Source organism: Sturnira hondurensis, unplaced genomic scaffold (assembly GCF_014824575.4).
Source record: "Sturnira hondurensis isolate 20B ecotype Veracruz unplaced genomic scaffold, ASM1482457v3 Scaffold0006849, whole genome shotgun sequence".
Lineage (NCBI taxonomy): Eukaryota > Metazoa > Chordata > Mammalia > Chiroptera > Phyllostomidae > Sturnira > Sturnira hondurensis.
The window spans coordinates 2,183,761-2,204,213 of NW_028079480.1; the positions used below are offsets into that span (position 1 = coordinate 2,183,761).

Consider the following 20,453-nt stretch of genomic DNA (forward strand, 5'->3'; position numbering starts at 1 on the left):
GGGGGAGCAGCGGTGGCCCGCCATTTCTGGGATTCTGGGATCCCATGACCCAGACAGAGCTAAGCAGACATCAGGACCCGGGAGGGTCCCGGGGTCACCTGCCCCTCCTCGAACGGTGCAGTGAGCCCCTCTGGCAGGCAGCACTGTCCTCAGGTGGTCAGGGTGACCTTTGCTGTGTCCGGCAGACGGTGCTGTCCAGTCAGACTTCCCATGGTGATGGGAATACCCCCCCGTCTGCACTGTCCAACGTGACAGCCACAGGTGACTCTGGAGTACTTGACACCGGCTGGTGCTACTGAGGCACGACATCTTGAATGTCATTACATTTCAATGAATTTAAACCTAAGTAGCTACAAGTGGCTAGTAGCAAGTGTGTGGGCAGCACGACTCCGGGAGCCCCACCTCACCGCAGGGCCTGGGGCTGTCTGCTGAGCGCCCATCTGGGACTGGCGTGAGGTACATGAGAGTGTGTCGGGACTCTGCGGATTTTCATCCACTTTACAATAAGGGGATTTTATTGTTTGCTGCGTTTTGCAGCTTGCTTTTCCCCTTGTGAACATAGTGTGGCCGTTTTGCCAGGCTGCTCACCCATGGCTACCTCGTTCCTTTTTATACTTGCCTCGTCTGTCTGGTACAAGGGTGCCATGGGCTACTCAGGCAGCCTCCTGGGTTCTTTCTCAGGAAGAACGGGGTAGGGATGGAGGAGGGGGAGGGCTGGTACAGAGCCCTCCCCCAGAGCAGCGGTGCAGGCATGGGGGAAGAAACACCCGTGACCCTCCACTAGGCAGAAACACTGTGTGTGTGCGTGCCTGCACACACCTGCGCACATCCACGTACACACATGTGCACGTTCAGAGGTTTAAAAATGGGTCCTATAATACGTTTTATTTTGCGCCCTGATTTTTCCTGAAACACGATGTAAGCACTTCTACATCATTTTGGATGACTATATATTATTGGAAACTTAGGCTATCTCTACTTTTTAAATTATAAGCAGTGTTGCAATTAATGTATTTATCATGCAATTCTGTGCCATCCGGGCTTACTCCCATGTGAGGGATTTCCAAAAGCAGGCTTACTGGGGTGGGGGCATAAAGTTCCCTCTTAGGGAGGAGGTGAGTCTCACCGATGCCCTTCTAGGGGAGCCGCAGACCTGCTCTAGCCAATCGGGCAGGAAAGTGCCCCTTTGCCCACACCTGTGCTGACCCTGGGCAGCATTGCTATTAATTACTATCATTATTACTATCACTGTGTTTTTAATTATTTTGTAGCTGGCAGGCATATAATATCACTCAAATGTCTTTGATTACTAGTAAGTTTGAACATTTTTTAGGACTGTTTGTAAACCATTTTAACTTCTTTTGTGAACTGCCGATTCCATGTCAGATGAGGTTTGTTTTCAGTTGGGGAGGGGACTGAGCCAGGTTTCTGAGGTGAGGGGAGACTTGCATCTGTATACGTGGGGAAGAAGGTCATTTCAGGAGGAAATCTGGGCGTGGCGATGCCGGCCTGGGAGGCAGGTGTGCAGGACAGAGATGTCCAGGGTGTGTGGGCCTCCAGCGGGTGGGCAGCTGCTGGGCTGGAGCTAGGTGGGAAAGGCTCCAGAAAGTCACAAGAAAGAGTTTAAACATGGTTCTGGGGGCAGTTTGGAGGCCACTGCGGCTTTAGGCTGAAGAGGGACAGGCCCAGGGTTGGGTTTTAGGAAAAAGCTCTCTGGTGTTGACTTGGAGCATGGCTGAAGCATGCCCACACTCCATCCCTCCGCTCACTGGGCATCCAGGGAGTGAAGGAGGTGGCCGGTGCGGACCCTGCCAGCAGGAGGCCGAGGAGGGTGTCTCAGACGCAGGGAGACTCTGGGGGGTGGGGGGAGTGTGGCGGAAGGATTCCAGGGACCGTGAACTGGCATCGTGCCTCCCGAGGAGAGTCTGTGAGCTGGCTGTTGGTGACCAGAGCGCCTCTCAGGCGATGGCCACAGGGCACAGTGTGGGCTCCCCCCCCCCCCCCCGCCCTCCACGCCCCCAGGATGCTGAGGAACAATCGTATCAGCTGCATCCACAACGACAGCTTCACGGGGCTGCGCAACGTCCGCCTCCTCTCGCTGTATGACAACCAGATCACCACCATCGCTCCAGGAGCCTTCGACACCCTGCAGGCCCTCTCCACACTGTAAGTGCAGCCTGTGGCACGCAGGCCTGGGGCTCTGCGTCAATCCCTGTCCCCACCCTGGGAACCCTGCCCACCCGCATCCCAAGAGCTTCCTATTGGTTCCTTTAAGGGACAAACTCAGGGGATGTTTGGGCCCCTGTGGTTTGCAGAAACGTGGATCCCGCCACGTTGGAACGCTGCCTGCTGGCAATAGGTGGTTGGTTGTCCGGGCAGTGTGGGGGGGTAGTGTTGGGGGCAGTGTGGGCAGCATGGGGTGGACGGAAGGGGTTCGGGGCTCGGGACCGCCGAGACTGGCAGGTGTCTTCGCGATCACAGAAGGCTCCTCTTCCAGAAACCTTCTGGCCAATCCTTTCAACTGCAACTGCCAGCTGGCCTGGCTGGGCGACTGGCTGCGGAAGAGGAAGATCGTGACAGGGAACCCTCGGTGCCAGAACCCAGACTTCCTGCGGCAGATCCCCCTGCAGGACGTGGCCTTCCCTGACTTCCGGTGTGCGGAAGGTGACGTGTGCGCCCTGGGTGGCGGGAGGGAGGGCGGGCTGGGCCAGGTCAGGGGGCTGAGGGGTGAGTGGCTGGTGCCCCTCGAATGCCCTTTAGAGGAGGGGTGGGTGGGGACAGGGGAGGGGCAGGGACACCAGCTCCCAGTCCTGCCCCTGCCTGGTGGCGCTCTTGTGTCAACACAAGAACAATAATGTGCTTATAGTTTAAAAAGTGGGGAAATATGGATTAAAAAATTACTAATGATCATCACCCAGAGAAAATCGCCATTCACCTTTCAGTGGATTCTCTTTCTGTAAGTATGTTGAACCCAGAGACCTGCCTCCTGGCTGGCCCTTAGTGCTGCAGACTTGCGGGTTCACACTGTCCCAAATAGGCAATGGGGACAGACCCCACATGGCTTCTAACCAGTGTCCTGACCTGAGCAAGTCACTGAACCTCTCCAGGTCGCAGTACAGCAGAAACTCACTCATTCAGCTGGTCTTTTGCCAGGGCTGCTGTGTGCTGGGCCCTACTCTAGACACTGGGCTCCTTCAGGGAACAGAGAAGAGGCACATCTCTGTCCTCATCCTGAGGGCGAGAGTGGCACCTGCACCGCACTGTTAAGGAGACTGTTCGCGCAGTATGTGGCACGTAGTAGGTGCCCAAGCACAGGTGCGGCTGCCATCCTCCTTCCCTGCTGCGCTCAGGGCCGTCTGGGCTCTCAGGTGGAAGAGATCAACCCAAGACTTATTTTAACCTCAAAACAGGGACTTTGTCCCTGGTAGGGGAGGGGTGCCACCAAGAAGACACTTCCTGGAGCCCGATGGGGGGGTGGAAGAGGGGCTTCCAGCTGCAGGAGTCCCTGAAAAGGCCTGTCCCCTCACTGACGCCGCTTCCTGCCTTCCTCCCCAGGCCAGGAGGAGGGGGGCTGCCTGCCTCGCCCTCAGTGCCCCCAGGAATGTGCCTGCCTGGACACAGTGGTCCGATGCAGCAACAAACACCTGCAGGCCCTGCCCAAGGGCCTCCCCAAGAACGTCACAGAGCTGTGAGTAGCCGGAGGCCTGGTGTCAGGAGGAGGAGGGGGCACGAGCAGACATTAGCTCACTAGCAGCTTAGAGTTAAGGTTTTGCAGGAGACTCAGGTTCCAAGAAGTCTCTGAGCTTTGCTTTGACCCCCCCCCCGCAGCCCCCCCCCCTGCCGCCAAGGCCCCTGGGTAGCCACCTGATGGTGTGAGTCACCCATGGCCAGTCCTTTGTCCCTTTAAATTAATCTCAGCTTTTACAATAAGCAATAACATTGCTTTTTTTTTTTTTGCTTCACATCATCTCACGAGCATTCTGCTCTGCAGCGGAAACTCTCACAGAAGTTGTTTTTACACCGTATAATATTGCATCGCATGAGTCTCCTGTGAGCCTTGTAACACATTGCCCTTTGTTGGCTATTTGAGTTGTTTCCAGTTCTACCACCATGAGTAGTGCTGAGGTGGACACCGCTTCAGTGAAACTGCGACAAGTCAGGCAGCGGCGCCTCGTTAGGACTCTTGCCACCTTTTGCCTGATGGCCTTCCAGGAAAGTTCTTTCCTTTGTCCCCCAAGTAGCCGAGTGTGGCAATGGCCTGCCTGCCCTCCTCTCAACACCAGGTGCTGTGGTCTAAACGCTTTGTTGATGTGGATTTGGTTTTGAACTCGTGGGGTGTGGATGTAAATGACAGGCACAGGGACAGTCAACTGGGCTTCTTCAACAGCCCTTCTGAAGCTAAGGCTTTGGTCAGTCCCCACCCTGCCTGTCCCCTGGGATTGGCCCCCCCAGCCTCTGTAGCTGGGCTCTGCTTTTCCCCATGGGCAGTGATGATGTTTTCATTCTATTTCATTGCCAGCAAGGCTGGCTTTTCCTTCACCATCACACTAGCCCCTACAGTCCTAGTCTGGTGACCCGCCCACCCTGTCACCTATCCCCTTTTCTACCTCAGTGCTGGAGTCCCCCTTTTCCCCTTGGTGCCTCACAGCGACCCTGGTCTGAGTGGGACAGGTGTTACAGCCTGCCTTCTTTGGCAGAGGATGCTGGGAAAACCACCTGACTTTCCTAAGTCTCCATTTCCTCAGCTTTAAAGAGGGGCTACTCGGGTGTATTGCAGGGCCTCTGAGACGGTCCAGCGAGATGGGCAGGAAGTCACTTTGAATGACAACAGTGATGGGTTAAGGCGAGGACAGCCCTGATTTTGCTGGGGTGTGGGGGCACCACCGTGAGGGTGGCAGCGGGTGAGGGTGCTGTGCAGGGAGCCCAGCAGGGGCTTCAGCTGCTGGCGCTTGGGCCACTGTTTAGCAAGGGTGGCAGGTGGCGGTGGGGGGAGGCGGCAGGATCGTAGCTTCTTGAATCCCAAGCTCTACCCTGCGGACATGGGTACCCCTGAAACAAACATAAAATGATATTCAATGTTAGCTGCAATTGAAAAAAAACTTTAAAAAATAAATGATGAGAGAACAGTGGGTCGGAGAAGCCAGTGGTCGAGGGACTGGCTGCAGGGGCAGCTGGAGAGTCACCGTTGGAGTCTGGGAGCCAGTGGTTAGGGACATGGAGTGTGGTGCTGGTGGGGTTGGGGAAGCCCGACTGGGAGTAGAAACACTGAGCTGGGAGTGGGGCATGTTTGGGTGCAGGGCTCCCCCAAGACTGGCCTCGCATAACTTGCACAACCTCTGAAGGTAGGGGGGGGCCTGGTAGCTGGTGATGGGCAGGGAAGCTGGCAGGTGGGCCTGAGAGGTGTTGCTGTGCAGATCAGACCTATTTGGCCAGGAAGATTGCAGACTGAGCGGGGAGAGCGGCCCAGGGTTGAACCCTGGAAGTGCCCACAGACAGGGCAGAGGCTGAGGGGTTGAGCGGGAAGGGAGCCAAGGGCAGCTTCATGTCTCAGTGGCTTTTTCCAGGTTTTGGGGGTGGCACCTACTCAGCCTAAGAAATTTATGTGTCTTCTCCTCCAATCAGCAGTTCTGGGCCCTCGAGTGGTCTACAGGTGGGAGAGCAAATGAGTGGTCAGGCCCCAGCTGCAGGGAAAGGTTCTCCCCAAACGGGACAGAGGTGGGGACGGGCAGTAAGCGTTGTGTTTTCTCCTGCAGCTACTTGGACGGGAACCAGTTCACACTAGTTCCAGGACAGCTGTCCACCTACAAGTATCTGCAGCTTGTGTGAGTACCCAGGCGGCCTGAGGGTCCCAGGCCACCTCAGAGCACAGGAGGGCCATTGGCCTCTGACTGCTGTGGCTCCAGCTTCCCTGGGATTCCCTGCAGACCCCTCTTGTGGCTGATTCCTTTTGTTGTTGTTTCTTTTTGTTTGTTTGCTTTTCACCCCTTCCTTCTGTGCATAGGACTGCTTTGCCACCTAGTGGCCATGCTTAGAAGTTGCATTGTTCCAGGCTCCCTTGGGTTAGATCCTGTCTGCTTCTGCCCACAGCATCTACCTGGGCCTTGCTCTGGGTTGATAATTATTGTGGGATTTAAAAAAAAGATCTACTTATTTATTTAAAGAGAGGGAGAAAGAGAGGAAGAGAAACATCAATGGGTGAGAGATACATCAATCAGTTGCCTCTTGCATGCCCCCTACTGGGGACCTGACCTGCAACCCAGGCCTGTGCCTTGACTGGGAATTGAACTGGTGGCCTTTTGATTCAAAGGCTAGCACTCAACCCACCGAGATACACCAGCCAGGGAAGGCTGATAATTATTGTTAATGCAGGTCAGCCTTGCAAAGGTAGGAGGAGCCAGGGCACAAATAGAGGATGATGGGAAATTTCTCAGTTCAACCTTGGCCCCCAGACCAAATATGAAATATGGCAGCTACAAATAAGTAACTAAATTTTTCTTTAAACTAACATCTGCTTTTCTGTTATTTCCACCTCATGAAAAAACACGAAATAAGCCTCAGAGTCAGTTAGCTCCTCTTAGCCTTCCAGCCCGATTAACACCTCACCTCAACGGTCTCTATCTGCTCATTCGCCGGATGCTACCAGACCAGAAGTCCGGGGTGTGGCTTGGAGCAGGGCTGCTCAGTGGACCGCTGGCAGCCCGAGAACTGTTTGTAGTACTCCGCAGCTAGCTCGGGAACTTGAGCCAGAACGTAAACCCACATGTTGCTGTCCTCATGAAGGAAGTCTTGCCCTGAAGAAAACGTTAGCTACAGTGAATTGTGTTTAGTGTCCTAGGTGTGACATCTCGGCACAAGTTCCCTGTCGTATAGGACGTTCAGGGCAAGGGTGGCTGCTTTGGGTAGCACTGGCCTACAGGATTTTGAAGCTCCAGTTCTTAAGTTTTTACTAATAATGTAGCAAATGTGTTTCCACTGTCCCAGTGGTGGGGGGCCGGTGGAGTGATTTGGTGGCTGGTGACAGAGTGCCAAAGAGAGAGGCCACGTTTCTTTGCTCTAATGTGGGGCAGCTGTACTAGGGGCTCAGGTAGAAAGACAGGAAGGAAAGACCACTAATGCTGGGCCAGTTCTTCGGATCACATAATCTGTCGGGGGCTTTTGTCTTTTCCAGGGATCTAAGTAACAACAAGATCAGTTCCTTAAGCAATTCCTCCTTCACCAACATGAGCCAGCTGACTACTCTGTGAGTCCGGGGGCAGGGGAGGGAGGGGCGGCGGGGAGTGGCGGGAGAACTCACACTCCGGCTTTCCCCAAGCCCCGTCACTCACGGGTGTCACGTGCAGACTCCCTCACCCTCCAGGGATTGTGCCAGGGCCTGCCCGCCAAAAACACTTCTAAAAAACATTTTTTCTTGTGAAATATGGCACATATATGGAAAAGTGCAGAAATTAAAGATGCGAAGTTTAACAAATAATCATAGACCTAGCATGCATGTGTGAATACCTACAGCAAAAAACACAGCTAGTACCCCAGAAGCCGCTCCGTCCCTTCCTGGTTATTATTCCTCCCTTCCCTGCTCAAGGCGGCCCAGACCCTGGTTTTTATGATGACCTTTGGTCTTTATAGTGTTGCCATCTACAAGCTCATGTCTATACAATGAAGTTTAATTTTGTCCACTTTTAAACTTTATGTAAATTATTCTGTACAGAATATATACTTTCACTTACTATGATGTTTTTGAGATCTACTTGTGTCCTGTGGAGCTGTGGGTCATTCCTTTTCAGGGCTGTATAGTATTCCTTGTAGGAATACGCCACACTTTCCTCATCCATTCCGCTGTCGATGGATATTTGGGCTGTTTCCATTCTGCACTATTGTGAACAGTGGCCCTCTTGACGTTGTGCCCATAACTTAATGATTGCTTGAATTATATTCGAAGGAAGCATTAACAAGAATCCCTTATATTTGCCTGGAGTTTAAGAGCTTATCTCATTCACCTTCCTAACACCTCATTTCACAGACAATGGGCCAAAACCCTTCTGAACTTTCCCTTATATTCTACTGCAATCAAACAGCAGAGGCAGAACGGGGTCTTGAACCCACCAGGCCCTGGGAGCAGAATGTGGGCCCGAGGCACTGAGTGAGGTTCCACCCCCCTGCATTCACCTGCCCCAGGGTCTGCTCATGAATTGGCCTGCTCCCTCCCCCAAGTCTTCGTGAGCCTGTGGGTGCAGCTGCCATGGTCCAGGGCCGTGGTTCTCCACCAGGGGCGGCTCCGCCCTCCTGGGGACATTTGGCTATGTCTGAAACATTTTCAGTTGTCACAGGGGGAGGTGTGTGGGGGGAGCTACTGGCATCTCAAGCACAGAGGCCAGGGATGCTGCTGAACACCCTGCGGTGCACAGGACAGCCCCAGACAAAGAATTGTCCACAGTGCGGAGGCTGAGAAATCCTGGTCTGAGTGAGCCTGTCTGCTCCGTGGGAGACAGAGCCCTCTCCTGGGGCAGCTAGGAGCGGCTCCTTTCTCTTGTTATTATTTCTAAACTAGCTTTATTCAGGTATGATTAATATCCAGTGAACTGCACGAACTTAACGTGTACAACTTGATACACAGTGACTTACGCTCACACCCATGGACCCACCACCACAATCAAGAGAGTGACCACTTCTGTCACCCCTGCAAGTTTCCTTGTGGCCTTGGATGACCCTCCCGCCAGGCCTGCAGCCCCAGGCAGACACCAATCCCCTCCCTCCCTCCCTCTCTCCCTCCCTCCAGGATCCTCAGCTACAACTCCCTCCGGTGCATCCCTCCGCTGGCCTTCCAGGGGCTGCACTCCCTGCGTCTGCTGTAAGTCTCCCGCTCTTCATCCCTCCAGGGACACCTGCCCTGCTAAGGGCCCTGCCCCCCACCCAGGGCCTCAGAGGGCCAGCTGTGTCCAAAGGTGGGAGGCCGGTCCACTCTCATTTCTGTCCTAACAGAGTCCAAGGGATGAATGGGGAACAGGCTGAGCAGTGGGGGTTGCTCTGTGCCCCAGTTTGTGTGTGTGGTGTGCGTATGCGGAGGCCATGCAAGGTTAGGAAGCCCCAGTTTGCACGTAAATCTCCTGTTCAGATGGAGTATGTGGCAAGATTCTGGAACTTTTTCTAAGAATTCCCACTGTGAGGTGGTTGTCCTGTGACCAGAGCCCCCTGCCATGCCTGCTATGCTGGCCCGTGGTGTATCCATGAACATGAATCCTCTGACAGCCCCGTCTGGGGCAAGGTGACATTGTTTACCGCCAATTGGCCTGTGTATTCATTTCCTTACCAAGAAAAGCCTACCCCTCGGGCTCCTGGCTGCACGCATTCCATTTGTTACATAAATAGAAATGGCACTTGGGTTATTGAGGATGAAACCGAGTCCCAGGAGGGTTGAGGGGCAGGGCAGTCTACTGGGGTGATCGGGGGCTCCCTCTGCCTAGCCAGTGGCCAGTAGGGCAGCGTGCCTCTCTAAGGCAGGGTGTCTCCCTCACTGCCCACGCCCCTCTCTGGAGGGGGCTTCACCCGCCCTCCTTGCGTTTCACCAACAGCCTCTTCTCTCCTCAGGTCCCTGCATGGCAATGACATCTCCACCCTCCCAGAGGGCATCTTTGCAGACGTGACCTCCCTGTCTCACCTGTAAGTAACTCTGGCCCCATTCTCGGGGCATCTTTGGATTTAAACAGAATCTGGATTCCAAGAAAGACCTTACCTCCCTAGACTATCGGAACTTGTTGCTTTTATTCTGACACAATTTAAAATTTAGTTTGTGACCCTCAATGCTCCCCACTGCAGACTCTTACACAATGGGGGTTTCGTCAGTTGCAACCACAGGAGAACAGTTCTTCACAAGCAATAATAGAAGTAGTAATGACTATTTATTGGTTGCCAAGCAATCTACCTGCACGAGCTATTCTTTATTTAAATATATTTTATTGATTATGCTATTACAGTTGTTCCATTCCCCCCCTCATTCCCCTCTACCCTGCACACTCTCTCCCACCCACATTTCCCCCTTTAGTTCATGTCCATGTGTCTTAAGTTCTTTAGCTTCTATATTTCCCATACTATTCTTGCCCTCCCCTGTCTATTTTCTACCTACCGTTTATACTACTTATTCTCTGTACCTTCTCTCCCCTTCTTCCCACTCTCCTGTTTCTAACCCTCCATGTGATTTCCATTTCTGTGGTTCTGTTCCTGTTCTTGTTGTTTGCTTAGTTTGTTTTGTTTTTTGTTTAGGTGTGGTTGTTAATCATTGTGAGTTTGCTGTTATTTTACTATACAGTTTTTTATCTTCTTTTTCTTAGATAATTCCCTTTAACATTTTATAAAATAGGGGCTTGGTGATGATGAACTCCTTTAACTTGAAGTTATCTGAGAAGCACTTTATCTGTCCTTCCATTCTAAACGAAAGCTTTGCTGGATAGAGCAATCTTGGATATAGGTCTTTGGATTTCATGACTTGGAATACTTCTTTCCAGCCCCTTCTTGCCTGTAAGGTCTCTTTTGAGAAATCAGCTAACAGTCTGATGGAAACTCCTTTGTAGGTGACTGTCTCCTTATCTCTTGCTGCTTCTAGGATTCTCTCCTTCATTTTAATCTTTGCTAATGTAATTATGATGTGCCTTGGTGTGTTCCTCCTTGGGTCCAACTTCTTTGGGACTCTCTGAGCTTCCTGGGTTTCCTGGAAAAAATTATTTATTATTTGTTATTTGGTCAAATAAGTTTTCCATTTGTTGCTGTTCCTCTTCCCCTTCTAGTACCCCTATAATTCGGATGTTGGAATGTTTAAAAATGTCCTGGAGGTTCCTAAGCCTCTCCTCATTTTTTGAATTCTTGTTTCTTCATTCTTTTCTGTTTGGTTGTGCCTTTCTTCCTTCTGGTTCACTCCATTGATTTGAGTCCCTGTGGGGGCAACTTTGTCTGCAAGTCCCCCTGTCCACCACCAATGAAAGTAAACACTGCCAAGACATGATCTGCTTGGGGAGAAGAGGAGGCCAGTTTCTCAGAGGAAAAAGGCCTGGAGCCCCTTCCTCCAGGGGCTTTTATTGGGTTGTAATACACAGGAATACAGGGCAGCAAGGATTAAACAGTAGATAACAAAGAAATCTGAGGACTTAGTCTGAGTCAGTGTCTGTCAGGAAGGGGGTTGCAAAACTTTGGGAGACATACTCATTTCCTGCTCAGACCCTTAACATATGAATGAAAGTACTCTTAGCAAAGCAGGTTTCACAGGATTTTTTAGGAATTGTTTCTGATGCCAGATTTTCCTGGATCCGCTCTAGCAAGGCAAGGTCCCCATCAGGTTTTCAGGCTTAAGTGGATTAGAGCCAGGAAGTGCTTCTCCCAGAGGACATGGGGACTCGGGCTATGTCACATAGCTGGGGGGCAAGGGTCCATTGTTTCCTCTTTGTTGCAGCCCCCCGAGTCCTTCCATGATGGCTTCCCAAATGATGGAGACTGGCTTAGGTTGTCCCTCTCTCTGTGAGGAGTCTTACCCGTCATTGACTTTCGACCATGCTTTCGGGGCAGGGAGAGGAAACTGAGGCAGCATTTGCTACCAGAGACAAGCCTTGTCTCCTGTGGCTTGCATTCTGGAGGTCACTGGCTCATCCTTAGCCATGGGGCATAGTTACAATTCCTGAAACCAGCAGAGTGGTCCCCAAGAAGTCCCAGTTTTCTTCCCATCACTATTGGTTCCCTGTGCATTTTCCTTTATTTCACGTAGCGTAGCCTTCATTTTTTCATCTAATTTGCAACCAAATTCAACCAATTTTGTGATCATCCTGATCACCAGTGCTTTGAACTGTGCGTCTGATAGGTTGGCTCTCTCTTCGTCACTTAGTTGTATTTGCTCTGGAGCTTTGATCTATTCTTCCATTTGGGCCATTTTGGCGGGGGATCTGGTCGTGCCTGTTACTTGTGAGGGGAGGAGCCTAAGGTGTTCACCAGGGCGGGGCAACTCACATCACTGGGTTGTGATGCTGTATGTGGGGGCGGGGTCAGAGAGGGAACAATGGCTCTTGCTCCGCTCTCTGTCAGATTTCACTCCCTTCCGCTAGTTCCTGCAAGCAAACTGGGTCCTTCTGGTGCTGATTCCTGGGTGGGTTTGTGTACGTTCTAGGACGCTGTGGGTCTCTCCAATGCACTTTCCTGTGAGGCTGGGAGTCTTTCTGTGCCTCAACCCTCACAGGTGTTTTCAATCGGTGTTTTGAGGCTTTAGTTCTCCTTGCTGGGCACTCTGGGTTGCAAGGTCTGTCTCGCTTCCCAGTTTCACCTGGTTTATCTGCGTGCGAATGTGGGACCGCCTGGTTAGCCAGCCGCCTTGCACGCTGTCCCTGCTTCTCAATCGCTGCCTTGCTGGGTCTGCCTGTTGCCACCCCGTGCCCAAGGTCTGCCAGCCACCACCTGTGCGCCCAGGGTCCACCTGCTGCCATGTTGTGTGCCCAGCGTTTGTCAGCTGCTGCCGTGCGCGCCCGGTGCCACTGCTTTTTGTGCCACATACCCTCTCTGCTTGGCCACCTGCCTCCACCCCGGTCTGGACGAATGTGTCTATTTTAGCTCCTTGGTTGTCCGACTTCCATACAGTTTAATTTTCCATCAGTTCTGGTTGCTATTTTGTTTGTAAATTGTTATTGTTCTTATTTTGGTTGTGGGAGGAGGCACAGTGTGTCTACCTACTCCTCCATCTTGGCCGGAAGTCTCTGCATGAGCTATTCTTAAAAGGCAGTGCACTCGATTCCTCAAATGACTACATGTAGAATCACCACATGATCCAGCAGTCCTTTCCCAAGTACGTGCCCAAGGGGATGGAAAGCAGGGACTTGGCCACACTTACAACCAAGTTCATGGCAGCATGGTTCACATAATCACCAAAGGGTGAAAATAACCCAGGTGTCCATCAACAGGTGAGTGGATAACAGAACGTGGTGTCTCCATACAAGGGGATAGTGTTCAGCCATCACGAGGAAGTTTGACACACGCTACAACATGGATGAACCCCGCAGGTGTGCAAAGCGAAGTAACTCAGACGTAGAAGGACAAAGATTGCGTGATCCCACCGATAGGACCCAGACTGGTCCAGGCTGTGGCTACAGAAAGGAGGGTGGTGGTTGCCAGGAGCTGGGAGCAGGGGAAGTGGGCGTTTTTGTTTAATGGGTACAGAGTTTCTGTCTGGGGTGATGAAAACATTCTGGAACCAGGCGGGGGTGGTGGTTCCTAGTACAGTGAGTGTAAGTGATGCTACCACTGAATCACACACTTAAAACGGCCCAAGTGGCGAACTGTATGCTGCATGCGTTCCTCACAGCACAGGCAGAGAGGGGCTGCAAAGCAGCTGACCCCGAGGGGAGGCGGCACCCAGCACTCTCCTGGGGACCCAGCCGCAGGCCGAGGCAGCATGCAGGCCCGATGGGCTGGGCCGGGACCCTGGGGGTTGCTGTGTCCTCTTGTCCTCTGCCCCACACCTGGTGCCCAGGGCCTGAGGGCGCAGGCACATCCCGGTCAGAGAGGCTCCTGGGGTCCCCAGCACCCCTCCTTGAAGTTCACTCACTCAGCAGCCTCACTGGATTTGCTCAGTTCTGAGACTCACCTTCTCCACGCTTTAATCTCTGAAATCAGAGTGTGCTTGACAAGTGACCTCTCTATTTCACGTGGTCCTGTTTCTCCGCCCCTCCCAAAGCGTGGGGAGTCAGTAGTGTGTCGAGCTGTCTTGAACTTGAGGAAATAAAGTAATAGCGTGTAATTCACTGAGGGTCTGCTTGGAACAAGTACTGTGCTACATGTGAGTTCTTTGTCTGTGGGGCATTGTTTTCTTCATGGCCAAAATGAGGGGGAGGTTTCATGCTGTGTGGCAGCTATACAGATGTGACAGGGCCACCTCGGGCCGTACTCAGGATTCCAGCGCCTGTCTGCACTCAGCGGGACACGTGCAGTGACTGATCAGCGGCGTTGGCCACGGGAGTGGAGTGCGTGAGGGGCTCTGTCCTGGTGGGCAGGGTTCATTGTTTCCATCTTACAGTCCCAGGTACTGAAGAGCTGGGCAGCTTCCTCAAGCTGTAAAGCTAGGAAGCGACAGAGACAGTATTTGAACTTAGGTATGTCTGATTCTAAAGTTTCTTATTTATTCTTAACTGCTCCAATAAAACCATCCTGAGTAGCCACAGTGAGGCAGGTGCTAAAGAATTCACTAACAGAAGGTTTCTGCCCTTGGCAGCCATCTGGGATGTCAGAAAACAAGTTCAAAGGCAGCAGTGACAGATTCTGGGGGACTCGGAGGCACTTCACAGAGGAGGTGCCCTTTAGGTTGCCATTAGAGAGAAACTAGGAGTTTGCCATTTGGAGAAGATGGGAAAGGACATCCCAGAAAGAGGGAACAGCATGTACGCAGGTGCGGAGGCAAGAAAGTAAGTGACACAGCCAAGGACGCTGTGTGTCCAGTGTAGGACATGGAGAGTTTGGTTGGGTGAGGGGTATGAGGTGGGAAGACAAGACTAGAAAAGGGACACTGGGATTCCACTGTCGGGGTGTCTGTGCCATGCTAAGGAGTTTGGACTTTATTCTGTGGGTGGAAGAGAATGATGGAAGAATTAAGTTATAGGAAACTCCTGCAAAGCCACAGGACATGTGGAGGCTGGGGAGGATGGAGTGTGGTGGAGGGAGCCTGGCTGGAGGTGGCAGTGCCAGACCAGACAAGGGCCAGGTGAGGACACTGTTGTCCATGGCTCTTGATGAGACCCATTCCCAGGGGCCTCTTTCCATCTGTGATTGGTAAATTTTGGTTGTGAGCTTGTTTTTTCGAGATGCTTCTCTCCAGAGAGCATCTGCGCTGGTCTCCACTGGGGGCCAGGGTCTGCCGCAGTTCCGGGCCCAGGCAGACTGCTTGGCTTACCCTGGGCTGTGCCAAGGGTCGGGTCCGCTCTCCACCACCTCGCCAGCAAGGCCTTTTCAGTCATCTGGTCCACCTTTCTGAACGCATGGGGCCCTCTCTTTTGTGTATCTCTTATGCTTGGGGCTTAAATATAAAGTTGACTTCCTTTCCTCTTTCCCCCTGAAATATGAATGATACCGGATACATTCTGATCTCATCTCCAGCTCAAAATCTAGAGGTTTTGTTCTTCAAATGGGAAATGAAAAAACTACATGTTCTGTACAAACAAAAACCAAAGCTTCCGAAACAAAATTTGAGCTCATACCTATCTATAAATTCAGATTTTATTTAGGAGAACAGTGACCTTGGGTCAGATCCAGTAGTAAGAAATAAATAAGTAAAGATCAATTTAGCAGGCATTGTAGAACAGCGCATGGGCATTACTGATTAGATGTGTTCATTGCTTCGAAGCCCCATCTCTCTACAAGACAGGCTCCATGTGGAAGAAATATCCCATTGTTCGAAGCGACCTCCTGAATAAACTCTGCCCTTTATACCCAGGGTTTCGAATGGAGCTAGGTGTAGCTTGGGAAAGGTACGTGTGCTTGTGTTCATGTGTGTGCACATGCAATACTGATGGAATATACGGGTAAGTGCACACATGCATCCATGATCTCCTCTGTGGAAGCGTGGCAACTCTTGCATAAGGATTTCTTGAGCACTTATGAGGAGTCAAGGAACGGTAAAGGATGGCGTAGACTCACGGCCCCCACTCTGGTCTTCTCAGAGGCCGTGTGCAGTCTGGAGGGGGGAACATGCACAGGGCTTCATGCCAAGTCAGGGGTGCCCAAGAGTTAGTGCCCAGTGCTCCTGTTGCCTGGAGTGACTCCGGCCTGCACCTCTCTTCACCGGCAGTGTGCAGGAGGGGCGGGTGGGTCTGGGGTGCGGTGGAGGACGGGGTTTGCCATATTTAACCTCCCGAACTCTAGCTTAGGAACCAGGATGTGTGGCATCAGGTCCTCATCCTGCCATCAACTTGCAGTCGGCTCTCAGACAATTCATTCTCCTCTCAGGCCCTTTTCCCAGCCTGAACAACGGTATTCCTGACGTCCGCGGTGATTCTGACGTCCGCGGTGATTCTAACGTGCCGTAAGGGTTGTGAGCGCTCATGGCTGCCCTGGGCTGCCACACCGTGCACATCTCTCTGCTTCTGCTCCTTTTGTATTTACTTTGCTGTTAGCTCACCTCTCATCCACTGGTCTAGTCGTCTGTCCGTCCATCAGCAAATACTTGCTATGTGCCAGGTCCTGTGTCAAGGCTCCCGAGCACCGTTCTTCATTTCTGTAACCTGACATGTGGTTGCCTCTCATTCGCTGCGCTCTGGAAAGTTAGATTTCTGAATTCATTAAGAATTCGCTATGAAAAGTAAACATGCAATGATTAAATAATAGCAAGCAGTTCATCATGATTATGACACTGGAATTTATCATTTGATGAAAATATGTAGAATACAGAAGATAGTATACTGATTTCAAAGATGGACATGTACACCCACAAGAAGGGAGTTATGAGAATGATTTGTTACAGTCTTTTCTCTCTGAATTTGCTTTCATACTGAGGGCTGTGCATTTCTCATACTTTTAGGCTGGTGTCCATTCAGCAAATGTTTCCCGATGCCAGCTGGTGTGAGGCGTGGTGGGGGTGCGTGCTTCGAGCTCCCTCGAAGCTCCAGTCCAGTAGAAGGAGACAGTGACGCACACAGATGCATTGTGGGGAGGAGGATGGGCCCGGGCGAAGGAGAGCTTGAAGTTTCAGTGTTTGCTAAAGGCATCTCTGTGAAACAGCCACAGGAAAGCTATTTGGTCCCAGTTACCCGAACAGAAGCCCAGCAGGGTCTTGGCATGAACATACCCCATATCTACTGTGTCCACTATACCCAAGTTACGCCAAGGGCCGGTGACACAGGGCTGTGTATACACTGGTTGGGGACTGAATCCACAGTCCTTTGGGATTGACGAGTGGCCTCGCTGCTGTCACCACAGCTGCGTCCCAGCTGCACCTGTGGCTCTCCACTCCCCACTGGGTCCACAGTCATTTTTCGGGGGAAGGTGGTCTCCAGGTGAGAACAAACTATAGTACTGCGGAGTGGGCCACCGAACCCAGCCACCGGGTAAATGAAAGCTTGAAATATTGGAGTGAGGTGTGGCTCTGAGCCTGTCCCAGAAAACTGAGAGTTTTGATTCGCTTTATGTTGGTGTTGGTAGTGTTAATTATTCTTTATTCTTTAACCATTAAGAGCTGGAAAGGGACACATTTGCAGTGCAGCTTTGCTGCCGTTTGTGGGGGATACACGTGGGAACTGGGAGCCGGGATGACCTGCGACTTGTCAAGGGCCTCCACGTTCACCACGGCCTCAGATTTAGCCTTTCTGGCACTTTCTGTAAGTGAGCTACAGGCCTGACAGAAGAAGCCGTTCATCATGAACTTGCAACTTCTGGCTCATGACCAGACCAACACTGCCATGGCCTACTACAAAAAATCTTAACATAAAATCTGCCTTTATCTTATGAATAACATAATTACATTTCTTTGCATTTGTTTCTTTAAACATATTAATCTGGTAAATATAAACATCTTAAATATACCACATTTTTGTACCCCAGATAGTTAAAAAAGTCTTTTTTAAAACACCCTTGAGCTTCAAAAACTCAGTGTCTGAGCTCCCCCCGCCTCTGAGAAGCCCCAGCTCTGCTCAGTGGAAAGAGGAAGGTGTCCCTGCCCCATTAGCCAGGACGGATGTCCTCAGCACACCGGGACAGAGAACAATTAACTACCTGGCCAGGCTGGGCTGGCTTTCCTTTCCAAGCCGCACTATTCCCTCGGCGCCCGTTTCAGGTTGTACGCGATTGCCCTTTCCCCTCTCCAGATCGCGGGCTCTTTATCGAATCACGAAGTGCGCCCCGGAGACGGACGGGCAGCTGGCGGCTGTGCGGGGGCGGAGCCCTGGGCTCTCGCCGCCGGTGTTTTAAGGCGCTCAGTGGCCAGATGCGCTCTTCTGGGGAAGTCCCGCTCAGCCTCGCGGTGCCGGCCACACCCGGGGGCAGCAGCTGCCTGTGCAGCGGGCCCAGAAACGGGGAGAATGGCGTGTGCGGCTGCTAATTACCTAATGTGGGCTCGTTCTCATTGACCTTACACAGCCTGACATTTTCAAAATAATGTTGATAGTGAAGAACTTCAGGCACGAAGCTCTGATGATTTTCTATTTGCTGGATCAAAGAACTCTGGCGTCCTCCTGTCCCCCAGAGGGGACATGTCCCCATGTCTCATTCATCTTTTAGTCTCACTGCCCACCAGCTGGGTGAAACGCGAAGAGGTTGGCCGGAGGCAGTGTTGGGACAGGGATGTGAGGGGCGGGCATGGCCCTGCATTGCTGGTGCGTGTAAGTCCACATGCCTGTTTTGAAGGGGAACTGTTAACGTTTTTTTTTACGAGCACTTCTCTGCATCCTGAGCCCTACTTCTACCTGTCTGCTCTAGAGAAAGGCTCACTTCGCCAGGAGGCGTGTACGAGATGCTGGCCCCTGTGGGAGGCAGCCAAATGCCTGGCAACAGGGCAGGGGCTCTGTGAGCCTGCGAGGTGCCCTTTCTTTGGGACAACGGGAAGCAGTTTGACAAAATGAGACAGACTCATGTACACTGACCCGGAAAGGTCTCCATGCCGGGCTGTTTAGTGACAAGAAGCAAGCTGCTTGGGCAGATATAATTTGTGGTATAACATGCGTCAATACAGGGAGGACCGGATGGCCACACGCTTCGGGTGGTGACTGTGTGTCCTCCTGTGGCTGGCAGTGACTGTGGGTCAGACTGTTTTGGAATGTGGACGCGATGTGGTTTGTTGAAGCACGTCTCACACTGACGAACACTAGGAGTTCCCGGTGTTCCCATTACCGAGAGGCTGTGGTCGGTCCCCTCCCACGGGTGCTGCTGTGCAGGAGGATCTGCGAGACCAGCTCCCGGAACAGAGTCGCTGGGTCAGAAGGCAACCAATAGATATCACAAAGTTCCCCTCGTCAGTGTTATTCCATTTTGCACTCCATCAGTGACATAGGAATGTGCCTTTAAAAAACTGGAGGTAAAAATCATGCAGTGTAAAATGAACCACGTTAAGGTGTGTAGTTCAGCGGCATTCAGGCGTTCAGTGGTGTGTGAGGTAGAGACGTTGGGTCTGTGGAGTTCGACAGAGCCTTGCGGTGAGGGTGCATCTGTGTGCTCCTAGTGAGCGTGCACTCCTGAGTCGGGCAGCTCCACGTCTGGACCCGGGTGGCCCTTCGCCAGGCATGTGACCTCAGGGAAGTGACCTAGTCACGGGAGGCTCAGCTCCCATGTCTCCGAGAGGGAGGAAGAAAACCTGCCCTGGGCCCAACGAGCCGATGAGACGCACTACAGCGGGAAGAGCAGCCGCAGTTCACAGCAGTGGGTGCTGGTTCCGTTCTCACGGTGCAGCAGGGAGGCAATGCATTCATAGCCTTTGGCCTCAACCGCACGCGTTCAAGTCCCACCTCCCCGTCTCTGTGCACCCTTAGGCAAGGGCCTCCACCTTTTGGAGCCTGAGTTTCAACACGTCGAATGGGGAGAGAAGGGTGTGGTGAGGACCCAGTAGGGAACACATGTGAAGGACTCGAAGCCATGCTGGGACGGCAGTACTGGATTGTGAATTCAGGGCTGTTGCCAGCCCCCCATGTAGTGCCCTGCACCCTCGGTACCCCATAAGCCCCGAGGCTGAAGTTCCTGCTTCTCTCCACTTTCCACCCCAGGGCCATTGGTGCCAACCCCCTGCACTGTGACTGCTACCTCCGCTGGCTGTCCAGCTGGGTGAAGACCGGCTACAAGGAGCCAGGCATTGCCCGTTGCGCTGGGCCCCCAGACATGGAGGGCAAGCTGCTCCTCACCACGCCTGCCAAGAAGTTTGAATGCCAAGGTGAGCCCAGGAACAGAGAAAGGGGTGGCGGAGACCGGGTTGCATCCCTATCTCCCACTGCCGGCGGCCCAGCGGATCTGCTCACCCTGGCTGGACCTCCCAGATGTGCCTGTGACAGCCAGCTGGGTAGAGAGGGTCAGGTGGCAGAATTGAGGCACCTACAGCTCGTTAGCATGACTGCCTTCTAGTCCTGACATAATAATGAATGTAAAAAAAATAGGCAGAAAATTCTCAGGCTGTAAGGGCTTTAATTCCTCCCTGGGGTTATGTAAGGAAAGTGAAAATAGCAACAGTATTTCTGGAAGCTTCAAGCACTCAGGCTTCCCTTTGGTAGGAGCTGCACTCAGCAATGAGCTTAAACCCCTGAGCAGCTGGACCCAGGGCCACTCTCCTGACTTTGTAGAAAAACGGGGGCGGGAGGCTCCTCCGGCTTGGCTGTCAAGGCGCCTCACCCTGGGCATCTGTAAACGCTAAATGCTCCGTCTGGGATTGACAGACTGACTGCCGCCCAGGCCCCGGGAGCCCTGCTGAGCGGAGGGAGGCAGCTGAGCGGCTGCCCCAGGCCTGGCTTTGTGCGGGGGGACGGCTCAGG

General features: G+C 52.5%; 1 protein-coding gene across 1 annotated transcript in view; it reads left to right on the forward strand.

Moving 5' to 3' along the window:
• SLIT1 (slit guidance ligand 1) overlaps positions 1–20,453 on the forward strand; it is a 152,122-nt gene that overhangs the window by 118,321 nt on the left and 13,348 nt on the right. The window contains exons 19-26 of the mRNA XM_037050831.1: positions 2,023–2,166; positions 2,498–2,664; positions 3,556–3,688; positions 5,754–5,822; positions 7,169–7,240; positions 8,774–8,845; positions 9,583–9,654; positions 19,698–19,861. Coding sequence (XP_036906726.1) covers positions 2,023–2,166; positions 2,498–2,664; positions 3,556–3,688; positions 5,754–5,822; positions 7,169–7,240; positions 8,774–8,845; positions 9,583–9,654; positions 19,698–19,861 — 893 coding nt within the window. The remainder of the gene's footprint in view (positions 1–2,022; positions 2,167–2,497; positions 2,665–3,555; positions 3,689–5,753; positions 5,823–7,168; positions 7,241–8,773; positions 8,846–9,582; positions 9,655–19,697; positions 19,862–20,453) is intronic.